The sequence below is a fragment of the Salarias fasciatus genome, chromosome 15 (assembly GCF_902148845.1).
Source record: "Salarias fasciatus chromosome 15, fSalaFa1.1, whole genome shotgun sequence".
NCBI classification, from domain to species: Eukaryota; Metazoa; Chordata; class Actinopteri; order Blenniiformes; family Blenniidae; genus Salarias; species Salarias fasciatus.
In genome coordinates, this window is record NC_043759.1 from 26,262,136 (window position 1) to 26,276,301 (window position 14,166).

Sequence of the window (14,166 nt, forward strand, 5' to 3'; positions counted from 1 at the left end):
TCAGTGAATTTCTGCTGCAGGGGAGTCCACTGGCCTTTCAAACCGTCTCCACACAAGTTGTGGATCTTCTCTGTAAAGCGGTTTGCGTTCGGCCTGTGATGGACCGAAATCCTTCCTGAGTGTCCCGCCAATCAGCCGCAGATGGATGAGCTTACAGCCAGGTCTACCGTCAGGTCCTGCCTCATGGTGAAGCACGGCGGCGGCAGCATCATGATGCAGAGATGCTTCGTAGCTTCAGGGCCCAGGCAGTTTGTTAAGGTAAAAATAAATGTTCAGAACAGAAAGAAAATTGAACATAATTCTAAATATTAAAGGTGAACGTCAAGCGGCCTGCATCTGCTTCCAGAGCACACCAATAAAAAAATGCACTCGTAGAAAAACTCCGTTTAACTTCTCTAATGTTTGTTTCAACTCAAGTTTGTTCAGTGTTCAGTCAAAAATATGTTAATGAATCGATCTGCAGCCACTGCGGAGATGGTTTCTTCCACTTCATCTGACGTTCATACCAAATGTTGAAATGTAAAATGTGTCAAATTCATCACAATACTTTATAATTCGATGCACTAACATTTTTCTATTTAGATAAAGGTCGAGAAAGTCACTTGATGTCACGGTGGTGGCTGGTTCAAACTTTCAAAGGAGCCAGATCACACAGATCAGACACACATGTTGACAACTTAAATCAATACCTTTGTTGATTTGCTTTCTTTCCCAACTGCTACAATTAATCCAACCTAAGATGTCTTTTCTTAAAACATATGGAATAGGTTAATAAGTTACATTTGTCAAATAAAATGGAATTAGAGCTTCAACACAGTCAACAAGAAACAAATCTCACTCATCATGAAATTGCTCCAGAGAAATGCGATCACTCTTGTAATACCGCCTCCTGCCACAGAGCGGTGCTGTGAGCCAATCCACTGCTGAGCCTGGATTCAAACCAAACAGAGGAAGCAGTTTCTGGATTAAATTAGGATTATTATAATCCAAATCCAGGAGCAAAATTCTGATCTCAGTGCTGCCCCCCAGTGTACAGAGGGGGCATCGGCCTAATTCCAGGTACTGTCCCTTTAAGGAAGGTGTGTGAGCTGCTTCAGGCTCCAGGTTTACTGGTCAGGTCTGGTGGAAATGTCTTTCACTGAGACCAGAACTGTTTTAAACCATCAGTTCGTTCAGTGGAGGTCAGTGGTCTGCCCCGGGGGGCTCTCGAGGGGGGCAAGTCCTGATCCGGGGACCACGTCTGGACTGGAGGTCCTCCGTCTTCTGGCTCACATCTTGATGCTGGAAATAAAGTCTGTCTCATCAGGACTGTTTCAAGTTTTAGAGGTTAAAACCCAGTCGATGGTAAAACCTGCTGCAGCCCTGCTCAGACATTCTCACAGCTGATCTTTATCAGTGAAAACTTTCTGATTCAACACTTTCACTGGAGACTTACAGGAACTGTCCTCTGAAATTCAACATTCACCATAAATAAAACATGCAGCTTCCCCTTCTGAAGCCTCCGGCGCTCGTCCAGCTGTTTGTGATAAAACTCTTCAGTCAAACAGAACTGTTTGGTTTGGTTTAGCTTCAAATCCATCAACGAGCCAATAAATCCTTCAGTTCAACACAAATATCAAACACAACTTCTTCAAGGTTGTGGTTTTAATGTCATTCAACAGGTTACAACCAGATGGCGTCAAGAAACACAGAACCAGATCTTCGCTGGGATTCTGATTTATTGAAAAAGAACCGGTTGTCCAGAGGGGTTTGCAATCCCCCGGCCGATCTATAAGATCACGTCTTCATCACTGCTGTTAAATAAACCCAAATAAATAAGAATCAGCAGAAATGCAGCTCGTCTGGTGTGAAGCAGCAGGTTCAGAGGAAACACTTCAGAACAAGTCAGACGAATAAACCTGGAGCTCCTTTAGTGAAGTCTGTATGGCTGTTTGCTCCCCGAATTCAACCAGAGCGATCAGGGCCAATGACTTCTTTACTTGTTCAGCTTTATAATAAAGTGTTACCAGTTTATAGCCTCGAGGGGCTCATCACACACACACACGCTCTCTCGCTCTCTCTCACACACACACACACACACACACACACACACACACACACACACACACACACACACACACACACACACACTTGCATCATGCAGGTGTTCCACAGGGCATGCAGCTGGACGTGGTGCTGCAGGACTGGAGGACCAGCAGCTCCTCAGCGGGGGGTCCTGGAGGGCCTCCAGCTCCCCGGTGCGGGTCCCGGAGGGGCCCCGGGCCCCGGTGGGGGTCCCGGTGGGGCCCCGGGCCCCGGCGCCGTCACGGCAGCCTCTGGCGGCCGGGCAGCCCGGGCGGCTTGAGGCTGGGCGGGATGGGCAGGTCGTGCAGGCTGTCCGGGAAGCGGGAGGGCTGCAGCTGCTGCAGGATGGTCTGCATGGCGCTGAGCAGCAGCGGCGCGGGGCTGCTCCCGGACAGGTACCGGTACGTGTCCTCCCCCAGCAGCGGGCTCCAGCGCTCCGGCTCCGCGCGCAGCGCCGCCTTCATCTTCCAGCCCAGCCGGGGCCCGAACATGAGCAGGTGGTCCAGGCACTGGCGGCGCTCCGCGCGCTCCGCCGCCTTGCAGTCCCGGAGCTTCTCCAGCATCACGTCCAGCGGCGTCAGGCCGTCGCGGTCCTCCGCCAGCGGGGACGCGCCGTTCCCCAGCAGCATGACCACCGCCTCGGGCCGGCACAGCTCGCAGGCCAGGTGCAGCGGCGTGCGGCCGTCCTCCGCGTGGAAGCAGGCGGCCCGGGCCGGGGGGGGCCCGCCGGCCGCCCGGTGCGACTCCTGCAGGATCAGGCCCAGGATGTGGCGCCGGTCGTAGCGCACCGCCATGGCCAGGTGCGGCGCGGAGGCCGGGCAGCAGCAGAAGCGCTCCCCGGGCTTGGCCAGCGCCTCGCCGGTGAAGCGGCTCAGCAGGAACTGCGCGTACGGCTGGTGGTCGTGCACGATGGCGTACAGGAGCGCCTCGGACGGGCTGTAGATCCGCATCCCGGCGTCGTCCTCCCAGTAAAACACCTCCATGGTGCGCATGTCCTCCAGCATCCACACCGGCTTCAGGTCCCGCACCGCCCGGTAGAAGAGCAGCGAGAAGGAGCGCCGCTGCTCGGCCGCCACGCAGGCCATGGCGCTCAGCGGCGGCTCACTGCGTCCCACATCGCTCTGCGCACGGGGCCCGGGAGGGGGGACGGAGCGGGGACATCAGAGGCCGACCGGAGGAGGAGCAGGAGGAGGAGGAGGAGAGCGGGACGCGGAGCTGCGAGTCACCGGAGAGCGACGGAGGCGCATTCCGGCGCGGCGCTGCCGGGCTGGACTGTCTCCGCAGTGCGCCCCCAGCGCGCATGTCCGCGCGGCGGCCCGGACCAAACTTTATTGACATGCACATTGCTGTCACAGCACCGGGTGCACGTGATCGATCCCCGGGAGACGTGCGCGGAATTACAGCAGCGCAATTACACCCTGCAAGTGCTCCACGTGTTCTACCGTCAACATCCAGAGTTCTCCAAACACCTCCACTGCCATCCATCCGTCCATCCATCCATCCATCCATCCACTTTTTGCCACTTGCAGCATTTCAAACCTAAATGAAGATTCCACTTCCTAAACATGATTTTTCTTTTTTACTATTATTCATCCAGTTTAGTTGATTTTATTACTGTTGTTGGAGTTGCGACATGTTTTAGATGTTTTCCCATCTAAGTAATTTTCAACGGTTTTACTATGTCTGTAGGGCTCGTGCCTCAAAGCAAGAGGAAAAATTCATTGGACATGGTCTCTGACACTGGAGGCTGGTTTCCATGCTCTGAAAGCTGCTTCTGGCCTCTGAGTTAAACTGAGTGATACGCCTCTGAAGTGAGCTTCTCCAGAACATTTCCCAACATGTCTGAAAGACACTGATGTCAGTTTCCATTGTGTAATGGAAATAAATCTTATCTCCAGTCCAAACTCAGTTAGGTTTCGATTCTTTTATTGGCTGCTGCTGATAAGACTCTTTCCTCCTCCTGATTCCTCCATCGTGTGGAAAATGGTCGGGGAACTCAGTGCTGGTCTCACTAAACCAAAGAAACTTTTCTCTTGTGGACAAATTCGCATTTCCTCTGTTCCTCTCTGAAAATAAAACCTCCAAGCGTCTTCCAAGCCAGGTTTCCAGACGTGGTGTGTTTCCACGTGAGAGAAAACGCCACTGTGGACACGCTCACTCTCTTTTATTTATTCTGAGGGACTGATGGCTCACAGCGTTCTCATGGCTCATGACAACTTTATCAGCATGTGACCATGTTGACTCTTTAAGTCTTTATCTACAGGTGTGCTATTATTTCATATCCTTTTCTTCCATGTCCACCCAGTGCATTTCCCTTTAAAATATGAGAAAAATGACTTAAAACCAGTATGTAAATATTTTCAATTAAAAAAAACCCAGAATGTTGCATTGAGGGAAACTTCTGTTGCAGGGAGAATAAATTAAAAGAGGCAACTGAAGTGAAATGTGCATTTAACCAGTGTTCATCCATCAGATAGATCTCATTATTGTCAAGAGACATGTGTAACAGGGTCAATTATGCAGCTGTACATGTGTATGTGTTTGGAATATGTATATTTGTTTTAATTAATAATTACACAAAATCTGGATCTGGTTCTTGTTTGTTTATTTGGTTGTTTTTGTTTTAGTTAATGCCTGACTGTTTATACCGCTTAGTCAGCAAGTGGAACTTTTGTTTGGGTGCCATAATACGTGCAACACACCCCTTTATAAGAAGCGTTCTGGCGCCAATTCTCTCCCTTCCGTCTCTGATTTCTGTGGGAGAGGTAAGCATCTTTTGTGTCCGGAGAAATTTCTGTTATAAACTTAATATGAGATATTAATTTTGTCATCAATTGATCTGTTTAGGGGCACGTATTGTGGCGACTGCTGACTGGTGGATTTTTTTTTGTTTCTACTGTGTGTCAGAAATAAATGGAGACTGCCTCCAAAAAGATAAACGCCTGATTCGTCACTACAACAACAACGCAGAGACAGATCTACACCGGTCACACATGTAAAGTGTTTATTAAATCCTCAGAAGTTGAATTCACTCTCAAAATGAAGTTGAAGAATACCAAGGGACTGAAATGCTTTAATAAGGACGAGATTCACTTCTCTGATGATGATATGATTGTAATGATAGAGTTGTAATGACTACAGAGTGTAACTGTTTCATGGAACAGATTTCAAAATGAAAGAGAAAGAAGGCAGCGCTGACTCGGTGTAACCTCTGTTATCTCTCTCCAGCTCCACCTGCGGCTCTGAAGGCTTTTATTGAACCCTGACTCAGTGCTTCTGATTCCTCACTAATCACTCCGCTTAAAGGTTTCTTATCCAAAACTCCTCTCGTCAGCGTCTCCCGTCCAGCCTCCACTCCTTTCAGTCTTGTTTTTCAGTCTCGTGTTTATTTGACCAGCCAGTGGTGCACGGCGTCAGCTGACCGGCCGGGCGGAGGGGCTGTTTTGTGTAAATATATCATTGATTGAACAACCCGGGATCTTTCATGAGCACCAGAGCTCAGATAGACAGAGCAGATAAAACACTGAAACAATCATCTCTACTGAAATAAAGACACTTTTACAAAATCAATAATAGTCAGCAGGTTTGATCAGTTTGCATGTGGTACATGATCAGCTGGTTTTTACCATTAACATGTCAGAACCTGGTCCAAATGAGACGAAGAAGAACAAAACAAAACAAAACAAAACAAAACAAAACAAAACAAAAGAGTAAAAGATCAGCGGGTGATGAAGGGGATCGACACTGCCGCCACATGCTCCATCATGTCCCTTTAAGACCAGGAGGCCCGGCTCTGGACCGGCCGATTCCTTCAGTCTGCTGCTGGACGAACCCGATTCAGCTGAACTGTGGTTTGATCAAAGTCCGAATTCAGAGGAAAACCAGAGAGATCAGCCAAACACAGGATGTGGACGGAGGTCGCAGTCTTTGACTTTTCAGGCTGATCCACTCTGGAAACTCCACATTCCATTACATGCCAGGTCAATCAGCTGTGAGCATGAAGAAGACGATCTGCTCAGGGTCGTCCTGAACGCGGCCTTCACTGTCTCCAGTGAGAACCAGATGGAAACAAGCCCCTGGCTCCTCTGACTGTGTGTGAAGGTGAAGGTCATCCGACTCGTATCAGCTACAATCTAACAGTCACCTTATAGGTGTCATTATGAAAGTAGATACGAGGAGCTTTATTGTGTTTTATTGTGTGTGAGACTTCCTCAAACACACCCTTCACACAGGAAACAGTGTCTCCTGATGGCAGCAGCTTCTTCTGTCAGGATAACTCACCCTGTCTGAGAAGAACAGCTCTTTAACGGACCCAGGTCTTGATTCAGCCGGGCTCAGAGCACAGAGCGCATGGCCGGACCGCACCGAGTCCCTGAGCTGTCAGAAACACTCAACACACACCCACAGTACCTCCCCCCCCCCCCAGCAGATTACAGAGGAACGGGCCTCTGGCCTCACTTGATAAAAGCCCCCGACCCCCACCACCTCCCCCTCCCCAGCCCCTCCCAGGATATCAGCAACATTTCACACATGCAACGCAACTACAATGACTTTCAAACCTCTGTTCCAGTGCTGAGGATTTTAGTTTATTTTTAATGCAAACTGTTTCAAACAGTCCATTGTCCCTGTTGGGGTGTAGTACTCATGTTTGGTCACTGAGGGGCAGCAGAGATCTACTGAATCTCTACTGACAGTCAAGAGCTCGATCTATCTATCTATCTATCTATCTATCTATCTATCTATCTATCTATCTATCTATCTATCTATCTATCTATCTATCTATCTATCTGATCAGATGGGCATATTGAGGTGGTTTCATTTGATATCATGGATTCATTATCATTTTTTTTATTGAATTGGTTGAAAACAGAAGTTACTGAGAAAACATTTTCTTCTTTAAGTCTCAAACTGAAGCAGCCTGGAGGCGGCTGGAGGTCTGGAGAGAGTCTGGATCCGGCTCGGCTGTGTCAAGTCTTGTGTATTGTGTCCGATTAAAATTCAAGGTGGAGAGGAGCCAAACGGGTCTGTTTGAACGTTGTGTAAAGCTCAGGGAAGGAGGGTTTGTCTGCTTTTCCACTCTCCAACCTCAGCGTGGCTTTCAGTCCAGAATTCCTCACTCTGTGTGTCTTGAAGTCCGTGAAGCAGTGATCAGACCCTCCTGCAGCTCCTGACCACTGAGTGGAGAGCTGCCATCCAGACTCGGCTGACGCTGCAGGGTTTTCCTTCACACAGGTTTAGTGGAGACTGTCTCAGGTTGCCTCAGGCAGCACTGACCTCGTAGCTTCTTCTTCAATACATTCAGCTGCATGGAGTCAACAAGAAAAGCTCAGTGTGAGAGCCGTTTGGGATCTCTGAGCACAGGACCGGCCGTCCCTGCTGTCCCCGTGAAGCCTTCAGCTCTCAGCTCAAAGAGCCTCTTCAGGATGTTTCCCCTGCTGAGCCAAGGAGCCTCGGGGAAGCAGCCTCAAACACTCAGTGTCCTTTCCAAAACGGAACAGTCCGGATGCTCTGAGGCAGCGATCTGATGCGATTGATCCATTTCACTACAACAGACATCAGTCTGTCAGACTTTGGGTTTTCGCTGATGGATGTTACGGCGACGGAGCTCTGTCTGTAGTCAATCCGTGGAGAAGTGGCGTCCAGAGGAGCCTCGCCCCTCTGGAGGAGTCACTCCTGACGGTCTGGTCACATGACCAGAGCGCGGCGTCAGTGGTGTCTGTGGTCTCATCCAGTCTCACTCAGCTGATCAAGTGTTCAACAAATAAAGTTTGATTTGACAATAAAGTTTGATCACATGGGTCAGAATGATCTCTGCCTCTGTGTTCGCTGAAATGCCGATGTTGATAAACACACTATGCACTTTCTGACAAACTTGTCTTTGAAGGTTTTCCTGTCTTGGCGATCGTCTCTAGCTTGTTCCACTGCTGCACCTCTCTCTTTTTTGTTTTTTGGAAAAACTCTTGCTGCTTCAATTGACAGGTTTAAAGACTGACGGCGCGGTTCTGATCTGTTTTACCGACTCCTCAGCGAGTTCAGTGGACTAATGACGTCTGATGTCGTGTTTCTGCTGCACCGAGTTTCCCTGTACTCAACAAAATATTCCGTCTCCCAGTTTTCCTGAAATTCTCTCTGCTCATCAGGTTTTGACTGGATGCTGAGAGACTGAACTCATTTACTGAAAACCCCTTCCACCGGTAGCCTGTATGAAATATCTAAAACCCCAAGGCACGAGCAACAGCTCAGGAAGAAGGTGTGTTTGGGAAAACGGTAAACTTTAACGTCAAGCAGGAGGCGACAGAGCAGAGCTGTGAACGTTCCATCCTCCAGCGTGACGGATCAGACCGCCGGGGCTGCTGGGATTCCTTTGATTGGAGCCGCATGTTGTGGGCGGTCCCTTCAGCGGCGTCCGTGTCTGTTTTATCTGCAGTAATTAGACTGGAGCCGCTCTGCACGACACCCTGCTGTTGTGCAGAGCGGCTCTTTCATTCTCTGGCCTGTTAACGGGAATCAAGTGGACGGCGCCGCTCCGGGTCATTAGTGGTGAGGAAGTGACCGAGTTCTGATGGCGCCCGCACTAACCTTTTAGATTCAGATATCTGGACACACAGGACAGCTAGTCTTCATAATTTAACCTCCACCTTGACAGAACACCACCGTGTCTCTATTTATCAAAGTAAAAACAAATCAGAACAGGCCACATTTTACCATTCAATGAAAATATGTTCATGATTTTTATATTCACTTGAAATTCTAGTATCAGAGTAACAGTGGTGCTGATGAATAAGAGTTGTGGGACGACAGTCACACAAACCCAGACTGAGAGCGGCCATGAGCCTGCAGCCTGCAGGGTTTCCTTCGGGGGAGGACGAGTCGTTCTGTTCTGATCTGAGCAGCAGACGGTTCCTGTTCGCTGCTCTGTTCTCCACTTGGCGAGAAGCCAGTCTGAACGACCCTCACTGACCACACCTCCGAAGACCTCCTTTAACAAATGGCTCAGGGAAAGAAACATCGGGGTAAACAGGGACGAGGTCTGACTTTGGCTTGTTTAGGAACATCTCTATAAACTTACTGGCTTAAATTCTCTATAGTTCTATTTCTACACAGCCACTGCACCTTGTTGGAAATTTTGTTGAAAGAGCAACGTGGAAATGAAAACACATGCGTGCATGCTCACAGTGCAACGGTCTATTCTCCTCCAAAGCAGCTGCCAGCTGCTACCGGTGAGCTGCTGGGTGATGCTGGCTGAGCAGCTTTACTTTCAGCCTCTGGTCAGGAGCTGATGGGTGGATGGAGGCCTGACTATCAACCACTGACCGACAGATCATTAAAACCCCAACAATCTGTCGACAAACCATCAAACAGGAGTTAAATGTAACTGCAACCATCAGTTCAGTGGGAATTACAACCTGAGCCGTTAGTCTCAACTCCTCCAGCATGTTCAGAAACCAGATCTGATCAATCAGACCAGGTCAAAAAACCAAAACAAGACGATCTGAAAGGTTGATCATCTCTGAACTTTCCCATTAAAGCTCTGTGTTAAAAGAGAAGTATAATGAAGTCAAGTGGAACTTCAATTCTCGGGGACTGTCCCGTCTTATTTTCACTTCTGGCTGATCAGCAGTGAAAATGTAAGACCGGGCTGCAGATGGGACTGCTGTTCAGGGACCACCGGACATTGCTTCATCATCTTTAGTAAAGGTTTGAGTCCAGTTTTTTTTCAGATTAAGATTAGCAGACTATCAAAGTTTCACTTCACATTGCAGCAACAGTCCAGAATGATTTCCAGAAGAAGTTCCTCGGCTGACGGCTTCTTCTCATCTGGTCCCTTAAAGGACTGGATCTGGAGTACAACCAAGCTTGTTCAAAACCATAGCTTTTCATGAGAAAGGAGGCTCCCATGGCCTTTATTTATGGGAGTAATTAAAGCAAATAAAACACTAAAATGCCAGCTTACCTGTCAGTCATGAGCTGAGATTAAAGGTCCCATTTCAATAGATTCACAGAGGTGTTTTTTTTCTTCTTCGAATAAAGGCTTCTGTTATCACATGTTGGTGAGGATGGAGGCTCACGGCCTCCAATGCTGTCATTCCAGAGGCTCCAGGGAAAAATGAAGCTGTTTTAAAGAATTTCTTTTGTCCCCTGAGTTCATTAGGAACCGCTGAAGTCTCTGTTCTACTCAACGCATTAAAATATTTGAGCAAACGGGATCGTCTGAAAGCAGCCTGATGGTGACAAACAGCTCGTGTCTCCGTGGTTTGAGCAGGACTGCATCTTAAAACAGAACCTGATCCTGCTGGGCGCCGCCAGCCCCGTCCGAAGCTTTCACCTGCCACACAGGGATTTACTGACTGGATCCACTAAACCCTTCCTGGATTGTTAACAAGGCTGGAGAGTCGGTGAGAGTAGCTCCGTGTTTCTCTTCTTCCCTCAAAGCCTCTCGGAGGAGCAGGGGTTTGTGGGTGAGCCACACTGCTCTTCTGTTCAGACCCTTCCTTCATCCAGACAGGAGCTCCGAGAGTCATTATCTTTACCGGAGCTTCCTGTGGAGCTGCAGACTCTCAGGACAACATCTCTGATGGCCGAGGACCGAGAGTCCAGCTTAGCTTTAGTTGCTAATATGCAAAAAAAAATATTAGATCTTCATGAATCTTGAGAATCGGCGGTTTGTCTCAGATCAGACTGGCTGTTTGGGCTTCATGTAGAAACCACAACGTGGTGCAAACAGGAAACCTTCAGGTTTGTCCCTGCTGTCTCCCAACACACCTCAATTGCAGATTTTATTATATTTTCTTTTGTTGTATCTCAAAAGTCAGACCATAGCCTTAAAGCCTTAACTCTTCATTGTCTTTGAGGTGATTAATGTGTGAAAACGTCTCCCATCAGTTACTTTGGACTGAAACTTCAGCCAGTCTGCAGAACTTCTGTCTCTACAATCAGGAGCGTTTAGACTCAGAGAGAAACATTCATCCACGCCTCAGTTCTTTCCAGGTGGAGCGGCGGGGCGCACCGTCAGCACCCCCACCCTACCTGCAGGTGGTGCAGGTCGGGTTAGGAACCAGGAAGCAGCCACAGGGCGGCCTGACCGCTGCCTGAAGGGAAACACAGGGAGGATGAGGAGGATGAAGAGCAGCTTCTTCCCTCAGGCTGTCCGCCGCTGAACATGAAACAGCACACCGTCTAATTTCACCTTGAACATGCACTGCTTAACATTCTGAGTTTCTACAGACGTGCAGTTTATGTATTTGTCATTAAACTCACTGAGAACTGAGAACGTCTGACTGCAGGTTATTTGTATAATTGTGACGAATAAAGGTCTTGACTTGTTCTAGCTTTGGACTGGACTGTCTTCTCACTCAGTGCTCAGTATTTCAGGTCAGTGACACGTCTGTCCCCCTCGGCTCTGCAGAAGCTGTCCTCTGAGTTTCTTCCAGTTGAAGGTTCTTTCTTTCCACCGTCTGCTCTCGCTGGCTCATGTGGACCTGTTGGGTGTCCTGTATAGAAATAGCTCCTGTTATCAATAGAATTGACCTGCACGCTCCCAGCTCCTCTGCTTTTCTGCTGATCAGGACTCAGCACTCAGTTCTCCACTCTGCGGTAAACATATGGAAATGAGCACGAGTCTGTTTCACATCATTTTCCTGTAAACAGGATATAAAACAGTGATTCTCTGGATCAAAATGTTGGGAGCAAACCTTTACCGGGATGAACCCCAAAAAATCTTGCAGTATATTCTGAACGCCACATTTCTGTTTATAGAAGACAAATAAAGTTCTTCACTGATGTGCTGCAGAATATGAGACATGAATCACATGATCAGGAGGACGGAAGGGGTTTAGAGCAGAGGATGAAACCAGAAGATTAGATTCTGAACTGCGTTCAAATCCACTTCCTTTAATGCTGATTTAGTCTCTTAAAAAAGGAAGTGAAGCTACTGAAGTGAAGAGTTCTGTTTGAATTAAATTGCAGTTATATCATCTGTTTTCTTCATTTTCCTCCTCTAAATGTCATTTAGACAAACCCACGTCTCACTGGAGCTGCTATGAGCTGCCAGACCTGTAGGGGGCAGTGTAACGAGAAGCATAAAGCCAGAGGAAACACCCAGAACATGATGATGATGATGATGATGATGATGATGATGATGATGATGATGTTAACCTCCCTCTACGAGCTAATATATGACCGGAGTTTTCACGTTATCGTTTTCAGTGACTTGTGGCTCGTTCAGGTGTAAACCAAAGACCTAAATGCACTGAAACGTCACCACTTTCACTGGTTTTCATGGTTTAACGCTGCCTTAGCGACTCTTCCTCTGTGTTTCCTGGTGTCTGTCTTCTTACGAGCTGCAGGACTTTTAACTGGTGGAAATATTCTCCCTGTGTGTGTTTTGCACCGTTTCCTTGACAGCTGACACTGGGTATTTTTAGGAATGTTCATTTCCAGTTGAAACCGTGAGCGCGGCGGGAGTCGGCGCAGACTGACTGGGTTAATGGAGAAGAACTCCATTCTGCCCCGGGAAAGCCAAACACAACGTCTGCTATAGCGCCGACATTAATGCACACAAACACAAACACAAACACAAACACAAACACCAACACCACCAGCATGGAAACCACAACACGCTCAGTTTACAGAAATAAAAACCAACCTGATGAGATGTTGAGTCTAAAAGTGTCCTGGACCAATTAGTCCTGTTTATATCTTTGAAAACAAAAGAGCTTTCACTGATCAGCCATAAGATTAAGACCACTAGCCTGACATGAAGCCAGTAGTTTGTCACAGAAACATGATCCTGAGCTGTAAAGCTCTATTAAACCCTGGAGCAGAGCAGAGTGTTTCTGATCGGAGACGTTAGCAGCCTGGTCCCTGGACTCTGGACTCTGGAGCCCCTGGAGTTCATCAAACACTGGTTTTACAGGTAACAGTGGGAGATGTTTCATTTTACTGAGGCTATAACCGAAATATTCCAAATTAATGTTTTATTCCGTTTGTTTCAAAATGCATGGACGCTGAATAAGATAGGCAGTCGTTTCAAATCTCGGCTGTAGAGGTGCGAGTCGACAATTTGTCCCTCTGGTGGAGGAGACGACTGTTGGATCCCGGTGACCAGTCCATACCGGGTCCTGGAGGCTGAGAGGTGGAGGCTCCACCAGTCCAGACTGAGCCGGGAAACAGGATCGCAGATCAGAGAGGAGGCTCTTGGCTACGACTAGGGTTACCTGTGGGGTTTGCTCTGGACCAGGACTACAACTCAGCAGGTATAAAAGATGATCAGCTCTCTTGGAACCAGTTACTTTGGAAGACAGCCTCCAGCTAAACCTGACACCAAGCGTTTCAGGAACGTTTGCTCGCTTGCTGGGACAAAGGTTAATTCTAAAAGCATATCTGTGTTGAATCTGGATTCCATCTGCAGAAAGTAGCTTTGTGCTAAATCTGGTGCAGCCATCTTTTTAATGTAACTGCACATTGTCCTTCAAATAACTAAAATTAAATTAAAAAAAAAAAAAAAAACACCTCCTGAAGCCATAAAAACAGCAGTGAGATCTCAGTCAGTGCAGCACTTCAAGATGAGCTGCATGAATATTTAGTTTCATCCTCACTCAGTCCAGGACCTCGGCCTCTAACTGAGAGTGAAACAGCAGCTCGGTCTGGTCATTCAGACTGGGAGAAGGTCAACTGGCTCCATTCAGCCCAGGACACAGGCTGCTTCCATATCGGACTGAACTTCGAGGTGGTGAGCACAGCAGAGGGTGAAGAAGTGAACTGGTGATGGACGGATGCAGCTTCCTGTGGCGGAGCAATCAGCTCTCAGCTCGCTTCCTCCTGGGTGGATTAGAGAAAAGTTACAAGCAGCCGTGTAGTCAGAAAGAAACACGAGACTTATTGTTTTGTTTCTGCTGTTGGAAGCAGTGAGTGACGGGTCGACTCCATTATTTGAGCTCTGCTGGGAGCAGGAGGGCCGCGGTGGGCGTGAAGCCCAGAGGCTATTAAAAGCTTCTGGAAAAGCCTCGGACCACTGGAAACACCAGGCTATAAACACAAGACCGGTTCAGCTGCAAAAACATGACCGAATGTCTTCTTTTAGCTTCACACAGGGTTGTTTAT

The 14,166-nt window shown here is 48.1% G+C and overlaps 1 protein-coding gene and 1 long non-coding RNA gene across 2 annotated transcripts; one reads left to right on the top strand and one right to left on the bottom strand.

Annotated features, from left to right (window-relative positions):
* Nucleotides 1-1,724: 1,724 nt before the first annotated feature.
* LOC115401689 (ankyrin repeat domain-containing protein 9) lies at nucleotides 1,725-3,331 on the bottom strand. The gene has a single exon (XM_030109981.1). The coding sequence runs from the start codon at nucleotides 3,147-3,149 to the stop codon at nucleotides 2,304-2,306; it is 846 nt and encodes a 281-aa protein (XP_029965841.1). The 5' UTR covers nucleotides 3,150-3,331; the 3' UTR covers nucleotides 1,725-2,303.
* A 1,859-nt stretch (nucleotides 3,332-5,190) lies between these two features.
* Nucleotides 5,191-13,565, top strand: LOC115401711 (uncharacterized). The gene is made up of 3 exons (XR_003932997.1): nucleotides 5,191-5,206; nucleotides 9,686-9,692; nucleotides 13,479-13,565. It is a non-coding gene; the product is annotated as an uncharacterized LOC115401711 (long non-coding RNA).
* The last annotated feature ends 601 nt before the right edge of the window (nucleotides 13,566-14,166 follow it).